Source organism: Lissotriton helveticus, chromosome 8 (genome assembly GCF_964261635.1).
Source record: "Lissotriton helveticus chromosome 8, aLisHel1.1, whole genome shotgun sequence".
In the NCBI taxonomy this organism is placed as follows: Eukaryota; Metazoa; Chordata; class Amphibia; order Caudata; family Salamandridae; genus Lissotriton; species Lissotriton helveticus.
Window position 1 is genome coordinate 1,569,649,868 of NC_136069.1, and position 25,091 is coordinate 1,569,674,958.

The 25,091-nt window shown below is 45.7% G+C and overlaps 1 protein-coding gene across 2 annotated transcripts in view; it reads right to left on the reverse strand.

The window, feature by feature from the left end:
• The window catches only part of LOC144773514 (sialidase-3-like), an 80,382-nt gene extending 60,427 nt beyond the window's left edge, over nucleotides 1-19,955 (reverse strand). The window contains exon 1 of one of the 2 annotated variants that reach the window (XM_078658572.1): nucleotides 19,690-19,955. Coding sequence is in view for 1 of the 2 variants with exons in the window: in XM_078658571.1 (XP_078514697.1) it covers nucleotides 19,150-19,171 (22 nt within the window). In the remaining variant the exon portion in view is untranslated. Of the gene's footprint in view, nucleotides 1-19,149; nucleotides 19,275-19,689 lie in introns of those variants that run through there. The other variant, XM_078658571.1, reaches the window with a different exon arrangement.
• Nucleotides 19,956-25,091: the final 5,136 nt, after the last annotated feature.

Consider the following 25,091-nt stretch of genomic DNA (forward strand, 5'->3'; position numbering starts at 1 on the left):
AATTACTGAAGACAACAAACACCATGGAAAGAGAAAGGTAAACTGAAGTAAACTGGTAGATGTTTGAGGAGAGAGACTAGAATGCTGAGACGACAAGAGATAGGAAAAGCATGAATTAGCAATTTGGAGTCATGGCGGTATCAGGGGAGAGAAGAACAAAACAAGTCAGGCCATTCTAGACAGAAACACAGAGGCGGTACCCTGAACCACAGATGATAAAAACAGAACACACTGCTGCCTTCCTGTGGCAAGAATCAAGGACGCAGAGGAAATAATTGTAGTAATTACACGATAAACAGAGGAAAATGCACTCAGAGCTGTATACATTTGGGACAAATAATACTAGAACACAAAGGAAAAGATCATCACAGTCGCTTTGAGACAATCTGGACCACTGGATCATTGTAAATACACAGATATCAGACCGGTCAGGAAACATTGTTGAATGATTCAGAGTTGCTAAAAATCTTCCTAGAGACGTGTCGGGCTACAGTGAGCCACTAACATTAAAAAAACCTGTATATCCAGTTTTATACAACTTGAAGGAGCACAACCAAAGATACTTCAAAATAAAAAATTTGATTGAAATGAGAATAAAAAAGTAAACCAACCGAAAATAAGGTGAGCAAAAGGAATCATACTTTACTTAATGTGTTAGAAGGATGTGAGTTTGCAAAAATATAATTATTACAGTGACAAAATATTGCAAATGTGATAAACAGCTTAATTGTCACCTTTTTTACAGACTGATTTTTGTTTTAAAGGCTGATATTTCAAAGTAGAACTTCACCACGTTGTCCTTACAAATTTAGCACAAACCTATTGTCAACACCAATTCTAAAAGGTGTGGAATAAATAAAGAGGGGCAAATTGTACACTATGCAAGATTGTTTAAATAGTGTACAATATCCATATAAAGGCTTATGTTCGTACACGTGCAGAAGGCAGCAGCAACATTAATAAAACACAAACTCTCAGTCTTCTGTGAGCCTTATTTATGGTTTGCAGGACAAGTACTCCACCCACTATGGAAAGGACTACCGGATAGGGTCACTAACAGTGGGAAAATGTTTAGAAAAACACACCCCTGATCAATGGGAGGAAATACCTGCACTAGTACCTGGCATAGATCAAAGCAGCGGTGGAAACCATTTGACTGGACCAAAAGACCTACATAAGTAAACTGTAAAACAGATGTAAATAAGTTGTGCTTCCAGACTGACTACTGAGAAAAAAACATTGATAACCAGCTGTAGGAATAAAAAGTAGTCAGCAACCAGACCCTACATCTGGAATACGGGTATGGAGTACTTGCACTCAGGCAGGAGGATCTTGAGAACAGATCCCGGCATAAAAGAACCATATTAACCAACCAGTCCTTCTCAACCAGTTGCCCCCAAATATCCTAATGAGAATAATTTATGGTGATGAAAAAGGTAAAATCATGAACTCAATAGGCCATATGTAGGTAAATTCAATTTAGCGAGTCCTTAATAGCGATTTTTACCAAATTGCTATTAAAAACTCGCTTAATTGAATGTAGGTAGGAATAGCTAAAATATTAGCGATTCCTTAATAACGAATCTCAAATTGAGATTCGCTAATAATGAATACCTACCCATTCATTCCTATGGGCTAGGAGGCCCATAGGAATGAATGGGGATATATTCACTATTTGGGATTCGCTATTAAAGAATTGCAAATAAAGGGAGCTATTTCAAGGGTGCCAGGGTGTCAAAAGGACACCCTGTTGCACCCCTGAAATGTGCTTATGTGCACATGTGGCGAACAGACATGCCCTGAGGCCATGAATGTCTGCCACATGGCACTTTAAAAAAAGCAAAAAAGTGCTTTTTTAAAGGAAATCGCTAATTACCACCAACTTGAAGTTGGTGGTAATTAGCGATTCCTTAAGGCTAAAGTGCACTTTCTTTTGTGCTACCTACATTGCATTTAAGGAATCGCAATTACCGATTCCTTAAATGCAAGAGCAAAATAAGGAATCGCAATTTTGCAATTCCTTATTTTGCTAGTACGTTTAAACTCACCTACATTGCTCTCAGCCAAATACCGGTCGCAAACTTTAGCGCTCAGTATTTGGCCATCTTCATCTGGCCCAAAGACTATTGAATCTATGAAGGTCACAAGGTCCTAATGTTTAGGACCTTGCAGCCTCCACGCTGTGGAAGAGAAGGGAATTCAGAAGGGTGAATATTTCTGTCAACTAACACATCCTAACAATGCGTTGACCCATTCAGATCGATCTTCCCCTGGGAAGAACAACGCCCTTGGTTAGAGCCCAAGAGAAAGCACAAGATAGCCCCCGCTTGGAAGTCACCAGCAGGAGGACTTCGAGCTCTAGAAACAGAGACTACAAGAAACACGACTCACATAGCAGAACATTCACTGTAAAAACATGCAAAAGAATATGGCCATAGTGGAAGCCCTAAACGAAGTCCTGAAGATCAGTGGCAAGAGAGCAGAAGATGTGGCAAGGGATCAGAAGATGTGGCAAGAGAGCAGAAGGTGTGGCGAGAGATCAGAAGATGTGGCAAGAGTGCAGAAGATGTGGCAAGAGTGCAGAAGATGTGGCAAGAGTGCAGAAGATGTGGCAAGAGATCAGAAGATGTGGCAAGAGAGGTGCAGACAGAAGCTGGGCTGGTATACTGAGAGTATCAATGGACTAGAGCAGAAAGCTGTGAATAGTCAAGACTGTCAACTCGACAGGTGGAGGGGGATAGCTACAAAGGGGAGTTGGCCTCTGAAAGTCTACAGGTTATTTCATTCCTGCAGGGGGTGGGAGGTTGTAGTAGTTTCTATTCTCTTCATGGTCTTCAATTTCAATTAGGAGGAAGCGTTGGTGGCCTTTAGAGGTCACAACACTCTGGTTGACATAGGTTGGCTAGGGGCAATGAGGTCTCTGACTGAGCAGGACAGGTGAAAGAGCAGCAGTACAAACTACAGTCTCCTGTCCTCATATAACTCCCTGCATAAAGCTGTCAGCCTGAATGTGAAAGGTGTCAATTCCCTGGAGGAAACACTGAATCTATGAATAGAGAAGAGTTAAGATGTCTGCCTTCTGCAGACCTACCTTTTAAAAAGGGATTGTTCCAAAGTGAAATCTAAATGGTTCCCACTGCAAAACAATTATACTCCAGACCACTAAAGAAGGCAGATACCGCGATCCTGTGTGCAAGACATTTCAGGAGATCTGTACAACAGAACAGGTGTTCCCAGACAAGATGTCTGAGCATTAAGGTCTCACTGGGCTCAGAGTTATTAATGTTCACATCCCCTTACATACCAAATGAGGGTCAAGAGGTATTTCTAAAAAAGGGCAATTTCACAGATCTCATACTTGAAAGGTGATGTGGTCATATGGGGTTTCACTATAGTAATGGAATTCAACAGAGATAGATCACATCACTTTTCAGGCCTCAACCACATTTTGTTTATGGGTAAGCTCAATGGTTCGGATAGATGTGTGCAAAGAACGCCACACGAAGGAGACGGATTTCACCTTCTAGTCAGCTGGTAAGGACATGTATGCATGCCTTGACAATTCTTTCGCATCGGCCCTGACCACTGCCCTGGGAAGGATCCCGCTTTGAACTCCTGATGGGGTTTGAATCACAACCACCTCTAACTCTGCTTTAAGTGAAGAGGTCATAGAAAGTATCTCTAATGTCATCAAAGAAAACTACGTAGATGGAATATACGAATGAGTTTTTTGAGACACTGTCAAAGAGATCCAGAGGGTATCCATTACATCAGGAGCAGTACACCTGAAAGCTGTCAGATCTGACACTAGGGCACAACTAGAAGGTCATCCCTCTTTGGAAGCAGAACATGAACTAAGTCTATAGAAAAGGTTGGGTTATGTGATCATGCACCTCAGCCAGGGCACGGTATCTTGATGAAGCAGAATATACCCTACTCACAACAAAGCAAAAGTACTACGTGTTCAGCAACAAAGTGGGCAAACTCCTGGGCAGACAGCTTAGGAACAAATTCAACAAGCGCCAGGTAGGAGAAATCAGAGGCAAAAGAGTGCGTCCATATAACACGTATATATCAATACAGCTGAATCTTATTAGAGTCTCTATGAGACAGAGTGGGTAGATGGACAATTGATTGACAAGTATCTAAGGCTCATTTTGGACCCAAACTTCCACCTGAGTGAGTGGAGCACTTAGATTTACTAAATGTGTAGAGGAGGTAATTAGTGCTATGCACCAATAAAGACTGGGAAAGACCACAGACCATATGGCTCTACAGCTGCATTTTACCACATTTTGCAAGCACTGACACCATTGCTAACCTATATATATTTTCACTTTAGTAACTCTGGAGTTGTGGCTGGCTCTGTGGCAGAGGCAACCATTATAATTCCTAAACTGGGTAAGGCTCTTTCCACATGCAGTCCTTATACACCAGTCTCCTTTCTGAATCTTGATACCAAGCTTTTCCTGGGCATTCTGTCAGCAAGAGTTAGTCATATGGTGCCAGACCTCTTTGACCCAGCCAGTTGGGCTTTCATGAAAGTCACGAATGCATCAATAATACCAAAAACAAAAAATATCTTGCAAATAACAAAATACACAGTGGGCCCCTTGGATAGTCCTGATGCCCTTTTAAGGTCCCTTTTCTCTTCTCTCAGTAAGCCTGGAGTCCGGTTAAAGTTGTAGTAATGCATGGAAGCAGATGGGGTGCATATAGTCAACCAATATGCCATGTACTCCTTTGTCATTCTGTTTGAGAGAAGCACCCTTGTGTGTGGGTAACAACTGGCAAATACATCAAAATCTGGTTATCAGAAAAATATGTATTGGGTTTGTAGACAGACTGTGCATGTTAATGCCCATCTGCTTCTGCTCTCATTTTTGGTGGGAATCATTCAAAACTGGTGACTCATTCTCATTTAACGAGGTCTCGCTTTGGCTACTCAGCATTTTCCTGGGACCAAATTTCAGCAGCTGTTTTGCAATCCATTCCAGATGATGGGCCAGGGGTGTGTTCATTAGTGTGGTTCACTCCAGGACATAATGGAGAACACGCCTCAATGATTAAATACTCCCCCACTGTTGTGAGTCACACTATGCTCAGTGGGAGTGTGTATGGGATACTCCTTCAATGTTGAGGTTTAAACATGTAGTACATAAATCCTCCCAGAAAACTTTGCAATGTCTTCAAAAAGGAGCACGATTTCCTAATACAAGATTAGTCCTAATGGAAACAGCACATTTCTATGAATTCAGTGTAATGTTCAAATTATATCTGTGAAGTAGAGCCTTTTGGCAAACCTTTGAAATTGGGGAGAAGAGCCAGGCACATCCTCTCTACCATAACCAGCTGCCTTTGGAACACAAACTCTCCGTGGTCTCCAGCTTTCTCCTTATTAGACCAGTACCAGACCGACTGAGTTTGTGTCTAATCCCTCTCTAAACCAATATCCTCTTTTTGAGAATAGTCCTCCAATGGAAAATCCCTGCTTTGTGAAGATTCTTGCTAGGATGATTGAAGTTATCTGCGATATTCCATATCTCTTCTTGCCTCCAGTTTACAGATATTTAATTGTTTTACGTTTCTCCTTGTGGTTCACTCCATTCATTGTCTATTAATAGCTTGTACACAGTAATCATATAAAAATATATCTTGAACCACTGTGCGCCAGCCATTCTTAACCTGTGATTCGGGGACCCCTGGGGACCGCAATGCCTACTTAGGGGGTCTGTGACTGCTTAGAACATTTAATCATATAAGATTAATAGAATATATTGTCCAATTGGTTCCAATTACAGCGTGCTCTTCACGGCCGGTGTTCAGGCCGGAACCATGCCAAGCAATCATCTCTCACCAACAAGTTATACACCGCACCCCAGGAGTTTCAGAGAAATATCAGCAAAGTTTATTTTGTTTCCATACATTGCCACACAGCACACCATCACCTTTTTTTGTAGAAATATCAGCAAAGTTGATTTAGTGGCATACATTGCCACTCAGTACACAATCAACAACGCGTTTCGGCTACAAAGTATTGTTCACTGTTAAGTGAATCCCTCTATTTATACATAGTTTCCACTTGGCTCACCATGAAGCGTTGTGGGATATGAAGATCAAGAGATTACATACAATAATAAACATTAAAAACAAATTACCCAGATTTTCATACTTATACACCTTACTTCATGCCTACCACTGTTGTGTTTGTTATTATTTTATGCCTAGTCTCACTCCTAGGTGTTAGTTTTGAGAAAAGATGTATACTCGTCAGGTCATTGTTATATGCACTTTTGCTCATTTGCTTCCTCTCATTTAATTAAGTGTTAGAAATCTCATTACCCTTCTACAGGCTCAGTTCCAGAGTCTCACTGAATAGCTTGGTGGCTGACTCCCATGCATACACTAAGGAGCCTAACGTCAAGGCTCCTTCCTGCTGTTTCCTCACATTATGTTATGAGGCCCTCACAAATTTATATTTTAGGGTGCTATCCCCTTTTCTGAGAATTAATATTAGTGTGCTCTAATAGCTTTCTTTTTGGGCTTTGAAATAATTGCTTTTTGTGTGGTTTCAACCTTCATGATTCTGGGCTCAGGGCCCCATTCCTTCTGGCATCAAATTACTATGTTTTTATGTCATTGTTGTATCCTAAAGCATCTCTATGGATCTAATTGCAATTTATTTATGTCCTGCAAGTTCTAAATGTCTAAATCTATCACACCATACAATTGTTACTTATTTGCGTAGGGCAGATGGTCAGAGTCATTCTATATTTAATTTTTCTACTGCTCTTATTGGCAATTCCACTCATAGATGAATGTTGAGTTCTTCATCCCCGTTCAGTCCATATGGATGCTTTTTCCTGAATCCTATAATGAGACGTGATTCTGAAGGTCTCAATCTTAATGTTTTGTCACCTCCTCTTTCAATTTTGGGTACACTAGCTATTCCATAATATCGCATCTGTTGGCAGACATATCTAAGATGTACTTCCAGATGTTTCATCACTGCATAGTTCATATCCTTATTCTGTACTGCTCGAATATGTTATGTATTCTCTTTTTCAGGGGAGAGATGGTACTACCTATATACTTTAGTCCACACAGACATTCAATGATGTATACTACATAAGTAGTTTCGATGTTATCCTTTCATCAATAGAAAAGATTTTTTCGTTGAAGTCAGGGAATTCTCAAATATTTTTGCCTGTAAACCCTTCTTCTTGTTTTGTCAGCCATGATTTTGGTTTTCCATTTCAAAGTGGATTTTCACTAGTTTATCTTTGAGTGAAGGGGCTTTTTGGTATGATATATCTGGTCAACTGCCCAGCAGTTCCCCAGTGTCTGTATCTTTCTTAAGTATATTCCAATGGTTTTTCAAAATTCGGATTATGTCTTGAGTTTCTTTGCTGTAGCTTAATACCATTCTGATTGTTGGATCTTCTTTTCTGAGATTTTGCCTCATTGCTTATTCACAAAAGTGTGTGCCGTGTCACAGACTCTGCCCCTTTCTTTCTTTCCTTGATGTACATTGGTCTCTATCCCCTTAGCAGGAATCTATGTTCTGTTTCTTTAAGTTGGAGTTCTAATTCTTTCTTATCAGAAGAGATTCATTTCATCCTAATAAATTCTCCATAAGGAATGCATTTTTTTTTACAGAGTTTGGATGGAAGCTGGATCTGTGTAATATGCCATTGGTGGATGTAGGTTTGCGATAGACAGTTGTTTGTATATGATTTTCTTCAATGTACACCATCACATCCAGGAACTGTACTGATGCTGTAATCGTGTTACATGAGAACTTTAGACCAACATTATTCACATTTAGTCTCTCAAAATATTCTATAAATTCTTTGCTCATGCCGTTCCATATCAAGAATAGACCATCTATAAGTCTCAGCCATAGAGTTATTTTGTCAGTGTATTCTATGTTTATGTCTATGTATGGGGTATTTGTAGAGCACACAGTTACTCCCAAGAGTGTCCTGGCGCTAAAGGCTGAAAGGAGAGCAGCTGGGAGGAAACGATTATTGGCAAGAATAGAGCCAGGTTTTCAGTTTCTTTCGAAACTGAGGAGTCGATTCAATGTTTCTTAAGTGAAAGGGCATTTTGTTCCAGAGGACAGGACCAAGATAGGAGAGAGCCTTTCCCCCTGTCCTCGACTTTCTAACTCGGGGGGGGGGTGTTTGCTAGCAGCAGGTCAAATGAACGGTGAGTTCTACGTGGGGTATAGAATGCGATTTTCCATTTGAGGTACTCTAGTCTGGTCCGAATACAGAGCTTACTGGGTAACGAGTAAGGTCTTGAAGATTACTATTTTCCTTACTGGGAGCCAATAAAGGCTCCTCAGAGAGTGGGACACAGGCACAATCCGGGGAAGCTCAAAGATGGTATGGGCAGCTGCATTCTGGGCAAGCTGAAATCTGTCTAGCAATTAGCTAGGCAGGCCAAGATAGAGACCATTCCCGTAGTCCAACCAGAATATAATCAGGGCTTGAGTCACCTGTTGTCTGGCCGCTCTCTATAGAAAAAATAAACATTTCCACAAGAGACGTAGCAGGAAAAAACAGGTGTTCAGCACCGCATCGATAGCAGTCAGTCCACTACAAAAAAGGCATGGTAGCCAGACGCAATTCGGTTCTGGCTACCATGCCTGCTACCATGCCTTTTTTCGATACCTAGCTACACAAACCATGAAGTCAGATTGCTCCTACATTGTGGACTGACTGCTATCGCATAGACAATTTTGTGTTACATTTACCACACACTGGAGAATTACTCAAACATCACTTTGAGATTACGTTTTGAATATTTGAGTGGTCATTATCAGCTGATCAGGTCCATTTGTATTAGTGGAATCCATTACAATACTCGATATTTTCATCTTGAGCCCTGAAGAAGTCTCGACCGAGATGAAACGCGTTGGCTAAAAAATTTCTGATGAGTTTGGATTTTATAACAAGCTTTCTGAAGCATAAAAATAAAGAATAATTTTCTATCACAAGTGGATTTGGGACCTACTCTTTTGATCTTCCATTTGGACATTTGATACTATGAGAATTGCTAAATGCTATAACTTTGGATGGGTGCTAATTCCAATTTGTTTCTCATCCCAAAGGTGTGTCAACTGCCATTATGTTCAAGGCGCAGTACAATTGTAGAGTTCTGGGTACTATGATAAGACCCTGTCAGTTGAGTGGAAGCAGTTCCCACACGCCAGTAACGTCTCGGAGGACACTTATATGTGTGAAGACTCTGATAAAATAGACTTTTTTCGTTGCTGTCAATACTTTATGCCCGGAACGTATTGAAAGACGTGGGAATCTTTATCATCCACTACAATTCTGTCAACTATTGTTTATTTGCGAATCGGGACCAAGAACCCTCAGCAATCTTGGGGATATCAGAGCCAAACAAGTTGATTTTAGGACTCGCAGACTATACATCATAAGCCTTGAGGAAGTCACCGTAGTGACGAAACGCGCGTTGGCGGTTTTCCTACTTTACCTGACTAAGGAATGGAACAAAGAATACATCACAGAAATCTCATTTTGCTTTTTGTGAATGTTTAGAAAATCTGGTTGTGGTATTAGTGAGGAAGAATTATTTATTTTTGATACCTACTTGCGAATAAACAACTGAAAGAAATGAAGAATATCTGTCTCTATACATAATTCCTGTGATAGAAAGTTTCACTCATTATTGTAGTGTTGGTTTTAGTTCTAATGACTATTTTTGTTAAACCATAGAAGTAAATGACTAGAGTGCCGGGGTATTTGTTCTGTGAATAGTAAAAAGGTAATTAATAAAATACTCCTTCCATTGTATCCAGGAACAGGAAGATCACCAGGAACACATAAAAACTCTTTTGGTGGATTTACTGTGATTTTAGTAAGTGGGGCAGACATAATGGAATTCCGAAGTACCTTTAAACAGGTTTAGTAACTCTTTACAAAACATTATATAACCGTGGCAAATCAAATAAACGAAAAACTATTTTTTCCTGAACTCTGAGACCTGAGCAACATGGCTGGTGACCGGTGGAGCTGCTCGACAGCTAGTGAGGAGATTGGCCCTGGTTTTCCCCTTGACCGTCATCTACCCAGCTAGACACTGGGCATAGTTCCTCCTCGTCTCCCCGCTATTACTCCTTCCTCCCCTCCCTCCTACGAATTATTGAAACATTGTTTATGTGCACTGTACCTTACTATGCTCTTGTATCTGATGTAACTTGTATTGCAACGATTCTAAATGTAAAGCGCTCGGATACCCTCTTAGGTCAAGTTCGCGCTATATAAAACTTTATTAATAAAATAAAAAATATTTACAATTTCTCAAAAGCTGGGACTAAAACCCAAGTCTCCAGGATGGAAGGTAAGCAGCTTAGCCACATGACCACAATACCACCTAACCCTCCTCCCCATCACAGTCTTTATATTATGAGGGCAACTCATCTCCAAGAAACAGGCAACTCACCCATCAGGCTCAGCCCCTCCTCCAGCTGGAGGAATTAAGCAGAGTCTGCTTAGGAAAGGGAAAGGGTTAGCCAAAAAGAGAATTATGTCATTTTCAAACTTAAGTAAGAAAAGCAAGCGAGCACTGTCCAGTGCAGACTTTTGAGGTCTGTGCCTGGGAGCTGGAACCACACAAAGGCAGCAGAGAGGGTGAGGCCATGCAAGCTGTTTACATTCTGAAACTGTGTATCTGCCTGACTTCACCACCCTCATTCTTTCTCCTTGAAAAAGTATCTTAACCTTGGCAGCTCCTGGTGCGATGCTTGCACAGCACAGAAAGTGCCTCCTTCACCCTCAAGCAGCTCTTGTCAAGGCAGCAGCCTTGGTAAGGAGGTGTAAACACACTTGAAGCTGCAGAAAAGTTCAGTTAATCGGTCAGTAAGTTCTCAGTCATAAATCAGCGTTTGTTCTTTGGGCTGAACAGGGTCTAGAACAACAGTTTACAAGGCCATTGAATACTTCTAAACGGCTATAAATGAGGTGCATATTATTTTTATGAAAAGCCTTGAGGAGGGTGAGAAGCCTGTCTCTGTGAACAAGGCATAACAGTAGCATAACACAACCTGAGAGCCCTCCTTGCAAAGTATCCCCCACTTCCCGGCCCACCACCTATCACTTTTGCTGAGGGGTCCTCAGGAGTTCGCACTCCAGCACCGCGGGGGCTGCAGGGGCTTATGTTATGCCACTGGCACACAACGCGTTTGTGAGTTTACTCCATTTTTTTTAATAGTATGTTGTGCAACCATGAAATTACATCATTCCTTTGCGTTGGCAGCACAAGTTAACAAATGGAGGGCCAGATCTACAGTTTGGTGGATGGGGTGGTCTGTCGCAAAAGGGGACGGAGTGTGTGTAGTGTAGTGTAGTGTATTTTGTAAAGCGCACAGCTGCCCCAATGGGGTGTCCCGGCGCTGTATAACGCTGTGGAACCCTTCCTGGCTCTCCCTGTGAGAAGCCCCTCCTGGGCACCCCCAAGGTGAAGCCAGGCATGCCAGTGTTGTAGGGGCCGTTGTGGAGATTAAGCAAGCTATTGCCCAGAGTTGCAGCGTGGGACCCATGATTAGAGTAGGCGCCGAGGCGGAAATTATCGAGTCCGCGGACATTGAGCTCAAGACCCTGCCGCGTCGGGACTTGAACCCTGGTCCAAGGCCTGATCTCCGCTTCAGGGTCTGCCGCTCTAACCAGTAAGCCACACTTCTCCACTAGTACTCTCTTTGCCAAATAGAAGGTCCAATGACCTGATTTAGAGACAGGCAGGACGTCAGTATGTAACCGGCTCTGCCGCCTACATACTCCTCCGATGGCCAGACAGAGTAAGGGCTATCAGAGCCTCCTCCACCCCGACATCACCACCGACATTCCCGACAGCTACAAGATACAGAGAAAGGACCATCCCAACCACCCAGGAGGAGGACTCGCCATTGCTCCCTCCGACTCCCTACCTCCACCACAAGCGACTCCTCCACCGCCACTGAATACCTTCACTTCCAGATAAAGACCAGCCCTAGAACCACTCTTCTCGGCACCCTCGCCTACAGACCCCCCCAGACCTCGCGCTTTGTTTGCCACTAAAATTGCTGACGACATCGCACCCCACGCCATCGCCTCCATGGACTACATACTCATCGGAGACCTGAACTTCCACCTCGACAACCTCAATGACCCCAACTCAACTACCCTCCTGGACAACCTCGCCAACATCGGACTGAAACAGCTCATCAACACCCCCACTCACAAGGCAGGACACACCCTCGACCCCATCTTCACAGGTGGGAACAACATCCGCTTCAGCCACACCATGCAGCCCCTCTGGACAGACCACCAGAAGAATGATTAACCAAACATCCAATAGCATGAGGTGAGGAGTAATACTCCTGTGGGTTGAGCTAGGAGCCGCTCTATGTACATCTTAAAGAAGGAGTAACAATACATCTTGCAAACAACTGCACTAACAAAGGTAATGATATATCATATTTGTTCTGCATGATTTATGGGATAAAGATATTGAGGTCTTGATGGAGTCACTATTTATAAGTAAAGGCAAAACGGCCATTGACAGGCCCTCCGGGGGCTGCACCCCTAAGGCTAGGAACGATATCTGATGTGCATGAACTACTCTGGGTGCCTCCAGTCTGGCATATCTTCTTTTTTCACATTCCTCGCACAATCTTTCCTTACGTTGGCCTGCTCTCGCTCAGCTTTGTTTTCTTGCACTTTCTACAACCCGTCACGTGTACTTCCACCAGACATCCTTTTTATCATGTATGTTCTCCCCATGTTCCTGTGCACAGGATCCTTTCTATTCTTTCCCCAATGCGCCCCTTTTTCACTTGAACTTCTCCACATAGGATGCAACACTCTTGCTCATCCTAATACCTGTTCCTAAGGCGCTGAAAGCATCAAGTGAAACCGACAGATAGGACTAGCGCCAGGCTTCACAAAATGTAACATCAATCAGTTAGAAATACCAACACCACAGGGCTTTATCCCTGTGGTGCTCGGTCCTGACATGCAGTCCTGTTTTTGTTCCAGTGTGCTTCACCTTCTTTTGTGGGACTCCACTGGTGCTCGCCATTCTTACTAAAATGGATGCTTTCTGTGAAAAGACCACATCCGCTTGTCTTGGCGCGAGTACCCCAGACTTGGAGGTTCCTGGATAGAGACGCTTCTGAAAAGAAGCTGTGAACGGTGTTGTTTACCTCTTACTGAAAAACACCCATTTCAGGGAGGGGAGATGGGTAGTCTTAGGTTGCATAAAAGTGTTCATTACCTAGTTCTACAATAGTAGATGCCTGCAAGGAAAGATAAAAGCAATGAGCAACATCACTTAACAGGGAAGGGGTCATGAGGTCTTAGGTACTCCAGTGTGAAGCCAGAGAGGGAGAAGCATCTTAGGGCATAGATACCACGGTAATACCATTCATAGGCACAGTAGTCATGACTGCCTGAAGTGCGACCTATCAGATTGGCTGCCGTGCCGCCAATCAAAGTGCCCCTTTATCCATGCCATGCTATTTAGTTGCAGGGTGGCCGGTCACATGAACTGATATGGCCCAGAGAGTTCCTGGACCAGCTTTGGTCAACAAGTACCCCAGAGCCTTAAACAACAAATACCCCAATGCTTTAAACGTCTGTCCGGATGTGGCAGAGTATAGAGTACTCTGAACAGAGCAGCAAGAACACTTCACTCCCTCATCACACTACCTTCTCTGTCAAGCATTCCACCCAGGACTCAATACATCCCTGTGGGTGAAATATTAGCCTCTTTCGTGCCCGGCGGGCCACTAGGAGTTCTTCTGTTCTCGCTAGAGGAACATTAGCCTAAGATTGTGCGACCATTTAATGGCGGTAGGATCCAAGCATGACATTAGAAGGGAGGGAATGGGGTGCCACATGACTGTCGGCACAGCACAAGCCACTTCAATCTCATTTCACTGGAGAACTACCCACATGTTTCTTCTGTAGAAGGTCTGCCACATGTAGCCATTGGTGATAAAGGGTCCGATTCACAAAGAGTTTGCATAGTCCTGGCGGAGGCTCTGCAGTTGTGGCGGAATGTCTGCGATGAGAGCTGGAGTGCGGAGATTCCACCACGAGTGCAGAGACTCCGCAGCGAGTGCAGAGGCTTACCCCGGGAGTGGAGACACTGCTGAGAGTGCGAAGGCTCTGCTACGAGTGCAGAGGCTCCCCCATGAGTGCAAAGATTCCGCGATGAGTGTGGAGACTCCACCACGACTGCAGAGCTCGTTGTAAATCGGACTGTTAGTCTTTTGTGGGATCAAAGAGAGTAATAAAATGGCAGAAAGCACTGTAGAAAAGACAAGCCTTTTCTGGACCCATCTTAAGGGGTATGTGCAGGAGGTATGGCTGGGTCTGCGAAAGGTACAGCTAGGTCCACTGGAAGGTACGGCTGGGTCCGATGGAAGGTCTGGCTGGGTCCGATGGAAGGTACGGCTGGGTCCGATGGAAGGTACGGCTGGGTCCGATGGAAGGTACGGCTGGGTCCGATGGAAGGTACGGCTGGGTCCGATGGAAGGTACGGCTGGGTCCGATGGAAGGTACGGCTGGGTCCACTGGAAGGTACGGCTGGGTCCGATGGAAGGTCTGGCTGGGTCCGATGGAAGGTACGGCTGGGTCCGATGGAAGGTACGGCTGGGTCCGATGGAAGGTACGGCTGGGTCCGATGGAAGGTACGGCTGGGTCCGATGGAAGGTACGGCTGGGTCCGATGGGAGGTAGCGCTGGGTCCGCAGGAGGTACAGCTGAGTCTGCGGGAGGCTCAGCAAGGTGGGGGTCGTGTTTTGGGGGAACCCAGTTAGGTCTTGAGTAGTGGCTAGACTGTTTGCTTTAATCATCAGCTTCTTTGTTATACTCTATTTAACCTCAATGCCTGCTCAATTAACTTGCTCCACATAACCTCAATGCCTGCTCAATTAACTTGCTTCACATAACCTCAATGCCTGCTCAATTAACTTGCTTCACATAATCTCAATGCCTTCTTCATTAACTTATTCTACTGAACATCAATGCGTGTTGAGTTCACCCTCAATGATTGCTTAGCTAACTTACTCTCCTCAAGATTGAACGAAGACTCTGTCATCACCAATGTTTCATTCTTGTTACATTATTTATCATAAATGTACTTTTCAGTATTGATTCAAATGTATAATGAGGACATAACTGTTCATTTAACATGACTGCACAGATGTGTAGTAGGAACCACTCTTTTTACTGGAATATGCCCATTTGATAAATCTATTGATTTGCATTTGCTTGCTAAATTAAATTCCAGGAACTGCAAAATGGGTCTTGGGGACTTGATAATCAGGCTAGTTGCATAGTATGACCTTTATTGTTAATTGTCAGTTCATTACTGGCACTTAATTTGAAAATGGAATGATGTCAAAAGTCTGCCATCCAAACCTGGTCTATTCAGAAAACTTTAAATGGAGTCAAGGAGGCCTGGAAAGACTTGTCAGCCTTCAACGATATTCTCTAATGGTGACCCTGCCTTATCACCTCCTTGAGGGCTGCTGACGAGGAACACCCCTACCTTCCACCAGACCCTGCGACACCCCAGGGAGAAGAGCAAGAAGAGACGTCATGTCCATACCTGCCTTGGAGGCTCGTGCATGTGAGAAGCCACATAGGGATGGCCAGTCTGCATAGGAGCCGGGCGCGTGCTTCTTGTTGTAATGTACAGATCCCGGGTGTATACTGAAATAATGTGAACTTTATCAAGGACTTGATTCAAGAACCCTACTCTGCTCAACTAGACATTGGGACCCCCCGCCCGTAGGGAAGACAAGCCTCTAGCTTTAAGTCTCACCTTTCCCAGTAGCAACAAAGTTGCTATAAAGCATCTGTGATGCTTCAATAGCGCTAACTACACAACAGAATGCATAATAACAGCCGTTTATGAAAAGTTTGTTTAATGCTCGACCACCTGTAAACCTCAATGAACACACTGTTATGTTGCTTTCGGTCAGACCTGCATGAGGTGTCATTGAAGTCTGCACTCCCTGTTTTTGGGGTGTCTATGGGTGCCACCTAGCGCCTTGTCATCGATACACTATGGGGACGATTAGGATGGTGGGAGGACTTTAGTCTGCCAGCCACCCTAGCAGTGCTGGGACCGGCTGCCAGTGGTGCGGCGGTTTCAAACCTTCAATTAGGATGCCACCGCCACTGTGGTGGTGGCATCCTCCATTCCCAGCATTGTGGCAGGCGATGCTCACATACCGCCCGCCACAATGCTGGGAATGCACTGCGTGCATTGTCATGCACAAGGTGACAGGCACATAGGTACTCCCCATGTGCACCCTCCACCCCCCCAATAACCTGGGGGCCCACAACGGGCCCCAAAAGCAGACTCTGCATGGCTTTCCATGGCGGGGTCTCCGCCATGGAAAGTCATGCTCTGCTGCCCATGCTAATATGGATGGCGGTGTCTAACAGACACTGCCACCATATATGGTCCCTTTTCCACCCAGTCGACTGGTCAACCGGCGGACGTTCTTTCCGTCCACTGGGGTCCCCCCGCCATACTAATATGACTGGGGAAATGGGTGGCGGGCAGGGAAGGATGTAGGGCGGATCGCCACCGCCCGCATGGCGGTCGGGATCTGCCCTACATCCTAATCGACCCCTATGTTTCAAGCCATGGGCTCTTCTGTTACTATAACTAATTTGTGGTGCGTCAGCAGTTGGCTCACAGATGTTACACAGGACTACAACTCCCAGAACACACAAGTTGTGAAATGAAAGTCTAGGATTCAACGTGGTGCTCTAAGGACGTGGGGCGAACGAGGAACTAATGAACCCTGCAGACATATTTATTTTCAGCTGTCCTAAGTTTCCCGTTGCCGTGCGAGAGTATATGCTCCAGCTCAGGATTTGTAATTTGAATTCTGGGACTTGTAGTCTTGTTTATTCCAGTATAAAACCAGGAATATAAGCAGGGCACAAGTCGGGGATACACCAGGTACACGGCATCCACCCACCATTTTCACAGGGTGGATGCCGCCCCCCCTCGCCAAGAAGTTGGGCCCCACATAAATATGCTGAACTTCTCCCGGTGTAATTTCCAGACACATTCAGCAGCGCCTGTACGTTGTCCGTTTTCGATTCTCAACAGCAACGTGCAGGCAGCGAGGGAGCTTTTTTATTCACCTCCAGCTGGGCCGAAGTTAGGGAACCATCAGGCCTGCTTTTGTTTGAATATCCTGACTGGAGGCGGCCTGGAACCTCACACTTAAATGTAAATTCCAAGCAGGGAAAATAAAGGCACACAGCTAATTATCTCTTCACAAGTACTTAAGAGAGAGAGGCAGCTCTTGCCTTTGTTCAGTCCCTGTGTATAAGAGATGCATGCACTGCAAGAATGCTAGGTGTGTTCCTCTGTCTCAGTATTTACAAAATAATTTCAATAACACTATTGTATTTCTTTTATAGCGCTACACAACCCAATGCCAAGTATCAGAGCTCTTTATGTAACATGCACATTATACATTGACAATAACTCATGTATGGGTAAATTAATATACAAAATGAGTTACATGAGACAGTGAGGGTTATAAGGTGTAGGAGTAATATAAGCTCACTGTGCTATATTACAAGGATTGCAATGTCTGACCTGGAGGAAACAAAAGGATCTCTGTGTTAAAAGCAGTAACCCACTTTACTATCTACATAAAATAAAAATCTGTAATCTGCGTGTAAAATGATGTGCTTTGCAGGAGACACATTTGCCTTCGCTAGTACTTTGATTAAAATCTGGGACTTTACAAAACACAGATCTGTCCAGCAAGTGCATTAACCACCAGAGTTATCTCACCATTATTACTATTCCCTGAGATTTACTGGGCATGTTCACAGCAGATGCCTTAACCCAATCAAATATTATAAAATGTAGACTTCGCAACCAATTAAGCATAACAGCCCTACTGCCATGCTTCTCCTTGTTACCAATTTGTTTGTCACAGGGTTTAAAAAAATAAATGTATTAGTTGAGGCCCAGATTTTGCGTCAGGATTGCGACACTTTTGTGTCACAACCCCAACGCCAAATCTCAATTGTTAAATCTCATAATGTGCTTAAATGTACTCATGATATATCTGATAAACATATGTGTGAGGTCTTAATATCTGATGTCACTTCTAGTGAGGTCACTTCCTGTGATGTCACATGCAATGTCTCTCACCGCGACATCATGCGCTGTGATGGCGCGTTCATGATTTCCCTTGCCTAGAGCCTAACCTGGTTAGTCCCCCCACTTCTATTTTTTAGGACTTGTGCCCCCCTGACTATAAGCCTCGAATTAAAATGAAAGAAATTGACAGGAGCAGCTCATCAGGCATGGTAACCTAGCAGCTGTGTCTTATCACTTTGGCACTGCCACTGGAGGTCTGAAAGGAGAGGGGCTGTGAGCCGGTGGCTGTGTTGCTTGTTTCACCGTCCCAATAGGGGATGCAGGAAAATAGATCTGGCCTCTGGTGACGTATGTGTGACCTTAATGTCAATGCTGTGAAAGGTCATGCGGGGTATCCCTATTCCCTGGACTTACAGTGCATACAATACGGCTTTGTTAAGGTGTTAGAATCGCACTGGTCTGCACATGCACTGGTCACGAGTCGACTGGACTATGGCAACACTCTCTACGCCGGAATCACAACAAAATTGCAGAAAAAGCTCCAGCGCATCCAAAACGCATCAGCGAGACTCATATTAGACATCCCACGCCGAGAGCACATCACCGGTCACTTAAAAAACCTCCACTGGCTTCCCGTCCACAAAAGAATTACTTTCCGCCTTCTTACCCACGCACCCAAGGCCCTTTATAATCTAGGACCAGAATGCCTCAACTCCCGACTGTCCTTCTACTATCCCACCCGCCATCTAAGATCATCCATTCAAGCCCTCGCCGCAGTCCCGCGCTTCCGAAAAACCACCATGGGTGGCAGATCCTTCTCCTTCCTGGCTGCCAAGACCTGGAACTCACTCCCCACCCACCTCCGCCTTACTCAGAATCACATCTCCTTCAGAAAAGAACTGAAAACTTGGCTATTCGATAAACAATGAACCCCTCCCTCTAGCGCCTTGAGACCCTCTGGGTGAGTAGTGCGCTTTATAAATACCTGAACTTGAACTTGAACACATGTTGAATAAGCTCCGTTGCGAAGGTGACAACGTGTCATCAGGGATAGTAGTCCAGACCAGGTTTTCCTTTCCCAAGCCACACTAATGTAGACATTTCGAGAGACTGGTCGGTGACGAAGACTACAACTCCCACAATTCAACAGGCGTTTAAATGAATGTGCATGACTGGAACGAGATGTGCCCACTTGCACTACAATCGTGTCACTTACTGGCAAACCGGACAAACCCATCTGTTGGCTCCATTTCGTAGGTACCGAAAAAAGCAGACCCCGCGAGGTCTGAAAAATATTAGCCTGCAACAACACTGACCCCTCCAATAAGCAAGGACCACCCACCCACCTCCCAGGGCAAACGGTGTCTAACTAGAACAATGGAACGCGCCCTCTCTTACTGCAGCTGGCGCGCGGCTAAACTTTTTCCGTAGCCCTCCCAGTTCGCAGCGCGCAGAAGCAGCCTTCGCAGCGCGCATCCATGGGCTCAGACATCCAATTGTTCGTTCATGGCTCATTGGTACTTACCTATATGGACTGCTTTGCCGTCGGGAGGCAGCACCCGCCGTGCTGCTGCTGCTGCTGTGAAGAGTGGGCGCTCCCCTCTCCCCGCAGGGTGGACACCGGGCCCCCGGGCCGGCAGGGGGCGGTGTTTCCTGCTCAGGGATGTTCATAAACTTCACGAGCAGGGCTGGGCTCTGTAAACACTGCGCTGCGGGGAGCAGGGGCTGGTACAGCCTCGTACAGCGCAGGACAATCTTCAGCAGATTTATTCATAATGTATGTCAAATCTCACATCTGTCCGAGGTCAGACTGCAGCAGAAGTATTAGAAACTGAGGGGCGGGGGTTCGCGGAAACAAACGGATGCTTCCCCGCTCAGCAGGAACCGAGACAAACAGTTACAAGATACAGAGAAATGCAGATCATAGAATAACAAGGGCAAGCGTTAGCTGCAAGAAGATAGGGTCAGAACTAGTTACATATTTAGGGGAAAGAGGAGAACATTCTAAACGGTAACATGAAAGGCTTTGAGTGATGTGATCCTTAACTTTTATCTTTCTTTTTTTATTTATTTAATTACTTACAAAGTTGCCAAATAAGCATATAATGCACCACAAAGGAGAATAACATCCTATGGATGTCACTAAATCGGGATTTTTGTTTTATGTAGCGCTAACTTGGTCCAAATACATTGGAGCGCTTTCATCGCATTGAATATATCACTCAAGGTTAGATTTTTAAGGCACGGGGAGAGTAGTTTGAATGATTTGCTCAGAATCACAGGATGTTGAATGAACGCCGAGACTCGAAACTGATTTCCCCGCTTTCAAAGTCGGTAGCTTTGGCTATTAAGCCACATTCCCTCCTCTAAACATCTGTACTTTTAATGCAGGAGGAAACATTTTTGAAGACCTCCTGCTGTTGTTTTGGTAGAAAAATGAGCAGTTTGTGATTTGTCTCAGGAGTTTCCCTTACTGATCCACAAGTCAGTTAAAGGTGAGTTCTCCTACGTGGCTTTCTTGAAAGCAATGATGTTCTTAGAGCCGGGGGAGGTGGTTCCAGATTCTTTTTGCCTCGCCAGAAATAGATTGGTAAAAAGTGCCTTTTTATTCACAAGTTATGCAAATTTTTATGGGTCTATCTGCTTCTTATATAAACAAGGGCAATACAATGGATGTGGACTGAGACACACCAATCAATCAATCAATCATAACATTTGTAGAGCACACTACACACCCTTGAGGGTCTCAAGGCGCTGGGGGAGTGGGGGGTCCTGCTAATGATCGAAGAGCCAGGTCTTGAGGAGTCTCCTGAAGGCCAGTAGGTCCTGGGTCTGATGTAAGTTGGTGGGGAGGGTGTTCCAGGTCTTGGCGGCGAGGTGGGAGAAGGATCGGCCGCCGGTGGTCGTTCCTCGGATGCGGGGACTGTGGCGAGGGTGAGGCTGGCGGAGCGGAGCTGGCGGGTGGGGATGTAGAAGTTGAGTCGAGTGTTGAGGTATGCTGGGCCGGTCTTGTGGAGAGATTTGTGTGAAATGCCAGAAACCGGTCCTTGGAAGCTTGTTTCCGGTCCAGGGAAGACATGGCTTGGCAGTTCGGGCTGGACTGTTCCCATGAGGCACAGGGTCAGACTGATTTGTATATAGCCATGTCTGAACTGGGGTGGCAGAGTGGGCTAAAGAACGGTGATGGATTAAACCCAGATCTTTTGACTGGGTGTGAGTGTTTGATTAATTCAGATGCTCCCTCCATCACCACCCCCTTTTGTACTGCTTTTGGCCGCCATAAGTGTGGCAGGGTATGCTCAGGCGTGAGTCCCTTGCTCACTTTGCCACTGGATTCAGGCAAGCCGGGCTGAAGATGGCTGGAATGCCAGAAACCGGTCCTTGGAAGCTTGTTTCCGGTCCAGGGAAGACATGGCTTGGCAGTTCGGGCTGGACTGTTCCCATGAGGCACAGGGTCAGACTGATTTGTATATAGCCATGTCTGAACTGGGGTGGCAGAGTGGGCTAAAGAACGGTGATGGATTAAACCCAGATCTTTTGACTGGGTGTGAGTGTTTGATTGATTCAGATGCTCCTTCCATCACCACCCCCCTTTCGTACTGCTTTTGGCCGCCATAAGTGTGGCAGGGTATGCTCAGACATGAGTCCCTTGCTCACTTTGTCACTGGATTCAGGCAAGCCGGGCTGAAGACGGCTGGAATGCCAGAAACCGGTCCTCGGAATCTTGTTTTCGGTCCAGGGAAGACATGGCTTGGCAGTTCGGGCTGGACTGTTCCCATGAGGCACAATGTCAGACTGATTTGCATATAGCCATGTCTGAACTGGGGTGGCAGAGTGGGCTAAAGAACGGGGATGGATTAAACCCAGATCTTTTGACTGGGTGTGAGTGTTTGATTGATTCAGATGCTCCGTCCATCACCACCCCCTTTTGTACTGCTTTTGGCCACCATAAGTGTGGCAGGGTATGCTCAGACGTGAGTCCCTTGCTCACTTTGCCACTGGATTCAAGCAAGCCGGGCTGAAGACGGCTGGAATGCCAGAAACCGGTCCTCGGAAGCTTGTTTCCGGTCCAGGGAAGACATGGCTTGGCAGTTCGAGCTGGACTGTTCCCATGAGGCACAGGGTCAGACTGATTTGCATATAGCCATGTCTGAACTGGGGTGGCAGAGTGGGCTAAAGAACGGTGATGGATTAAACCCAGATCTTTTGACTGGGTGTGAGTGTTTGATTGATTCAGATGCTCCGTCCATCACCACCCCCTTTTGTACTGCTTTTGGCCGCCATAAGTGTGGCAGGGTATGCTCAGACGAGAGTCTCTTGCTCACTTTGCCACTGGATTCAAGCAAGCCGGGCTGAAGACGGCTGGAATGCCAGAAACCGGTCCTCGGAAACTTGTTTCCGGTCCAGGGAAGACATGGCTTGGCAGTTCGGGCTGGACTGTTCCCATGAGGCACAGGGTCAGACTGATTTGCATATAGCCATGTCTGCACTGGGGTGGCAGAGTGGGCTAAAGAACGGTGATGGATTAAAACCAGATCTTTTGACTGGGTGTGAGTGTTTGATTGATTCAGATGCTCCGTCCATCACCACCCCTTTTTGTACTGCTTTTGGCCACCATAAGTGTGGCAGGGTATGCTCAGACGTGAGTCCCTTGCTCACTTTGCCACTGGATTCAAGCAAGCCGGGCTGAAGACGGCTGGAATGCCAGAAACCGTTCCTCGGAAGCTTGTTTCCGGTCCAGGGAAGACATGGTTTGGCAGTTCGGGCTGGACTGTTCCCATGAGGCACAGGGTCAGACTGATTTGCATATAGCCATGTCTGAACTGGGGTGGAAGAGTGGGCTAAAGAACGGTGATGGATTAAACCCAGATCTTTTGACTGGGTGTGAGTGTTTGATTGATTCAGATGCTCCGTCCATCACCACCCCCTTTTGTACTGCATCATATGAAACAAGCCAGATTCAATATTATCTAAAGGAGGCACTAAACAGGCCTGCACAATTTACATCTTGAGTGCAATATTTATGGCCCTGCCCATCAACGACTACTGATTTAACTGGATGAATATGGCCATTGTTAGTACACATTGCAGATTCTGCAACTATAGAAGATAATCTATTTTGCATCTACTACACTGCTGCCCTGAATTTATTTTAGCACATCATACTTTACTCAAACCAATGTTTCTACCAAATGGGATTTCTATTTACAAGGAGGCATTAGAATTCTGCATTACCACCAGCAACCCAAATCACACAGGTGGTTCAATACCTCCCTGAAATCCCAGCAGCTCAAACTGCGTCAGATGGAACGCAGGTGGAGACGTTCCTACTCATCGCCCAATAGAGAGGCATATGTCGCGGCACGCAAAATATACAAAAGCGCAATCATAGCAGCAAAATCCTCATACTTCTCCGAAAGAATCTCTGTCGCCCCCAACAAGTCTAAGGAGATATTTAGAATCATGGGCGAGCTGGCGTCTGACGCCAGAACCCTCCCTTCCCAGGTCCCCACCCAACAATCCTGTGATGCCTTAAACAGCTTCTTCACTGAAAAGATCATTAAGATTAAGAACACTATCCCCCCGGCCCCCCTCGCCGCCTTACCTGTTTCCTCTCTTGGAAACCCATGCTCACTATCACATTTTCCCCCCCTTGATTCTCCCTCCCTCGCCAAACTCACCTCTCGAGTCAAATCCGGCTCCCCTAATGATTGCTGTCCTCCCTCCGTCTTCAGAGACATCTGCCTGGCTTTGCCAAATTGCATCTTGCCACTGTTAAACACCTCTCTTGAGGCTGGCACAGTACCTAACTCCTTTAAGGAGGCTGTCTTGGTACCTTTGCTGAAAAAACCTGGAGCTGATCCAGAGGACCTTGCCAACTATCGGCCTATTTCTCTCTTGCCTTATCTCTCCAAAATCTTGGAGGCACACGTCACCAGCTGCCTCTCCCAGTTCGTCGAGTGCTCCGGCTACCTTGAGCCTAATCAAGCCGGCTTCAGACCTGCCCACTCTACTGAGGCTGTGATCTTGGCGGTCATGGACTCTCTCAGGGGCAATGCAGACAAAGGGTCTCCTCAGGCACTTATTGGATCTGTCGGCAGCGTTCGGCGCGGTGGACCATAACATCCTTCTCCACCGTGTCGAGCAAGCCGGCATCCGGGGCCTGGCCCTGGCCTGGATCAAATCTTTCTTGACAGGCAGAACCCAGGCTGTTCACCTTTGTCCCTTCACGGCCACTAGGGAACCATCCACCTGTGGAGTGCCTCAGGGATCCTCTCTGTCTCCCCTGCTTTTTAATCTTTATCTTCGCCCGCTCATCCACTCTCTGAAGAGTTGGGACATCACCGTCTTCAATTACGCAGACGATCTGCAAATCATTTTCCCTCTTAATACTCCTAACGCAGCTCTCGACTGCCAGGCGGTCATGCTACACATCCAGCAATGGATGAACCTTAACCAGCTCAAGCTGAACCCGGGGAAGACAGAGCTAATCCTTCCGGGCAATAGTTCCATCCATTGGGGCCCACAGTTCTGGCCTGTGGAGTTGGGCTCCCCGCCCACCCCGGCAAAGTCGGCAAAGAGCCTTGGGGTTATTATAGACACAGAGCTCTCACTTAAGCCTAAGGTTGGTGCAGTTGTGTCATACTGCATGTTTCAGCTTAGGAGAATTAGGAAAGTTTCTCACCTCCTCTCGCCTGAGGCCCTGATACAAGTCCTGATCGCCCTGGTGCTCTCCCGCCTGGACTTCTCCAACTCCTTGTACCATGGCCTACCCAAATATCTTCTTCATAGGCTGCAAGTTGTGCAGAACCAGGCGGCTAGACTGGCCTATATAACCCCGAAGTGGCAGTCTGCAAAACCACTGCTCTGCAAACTCCACTGGCTGCCGGTCGAACAGAGAGCCGCATTTAAGATCGGCTGCCTGAC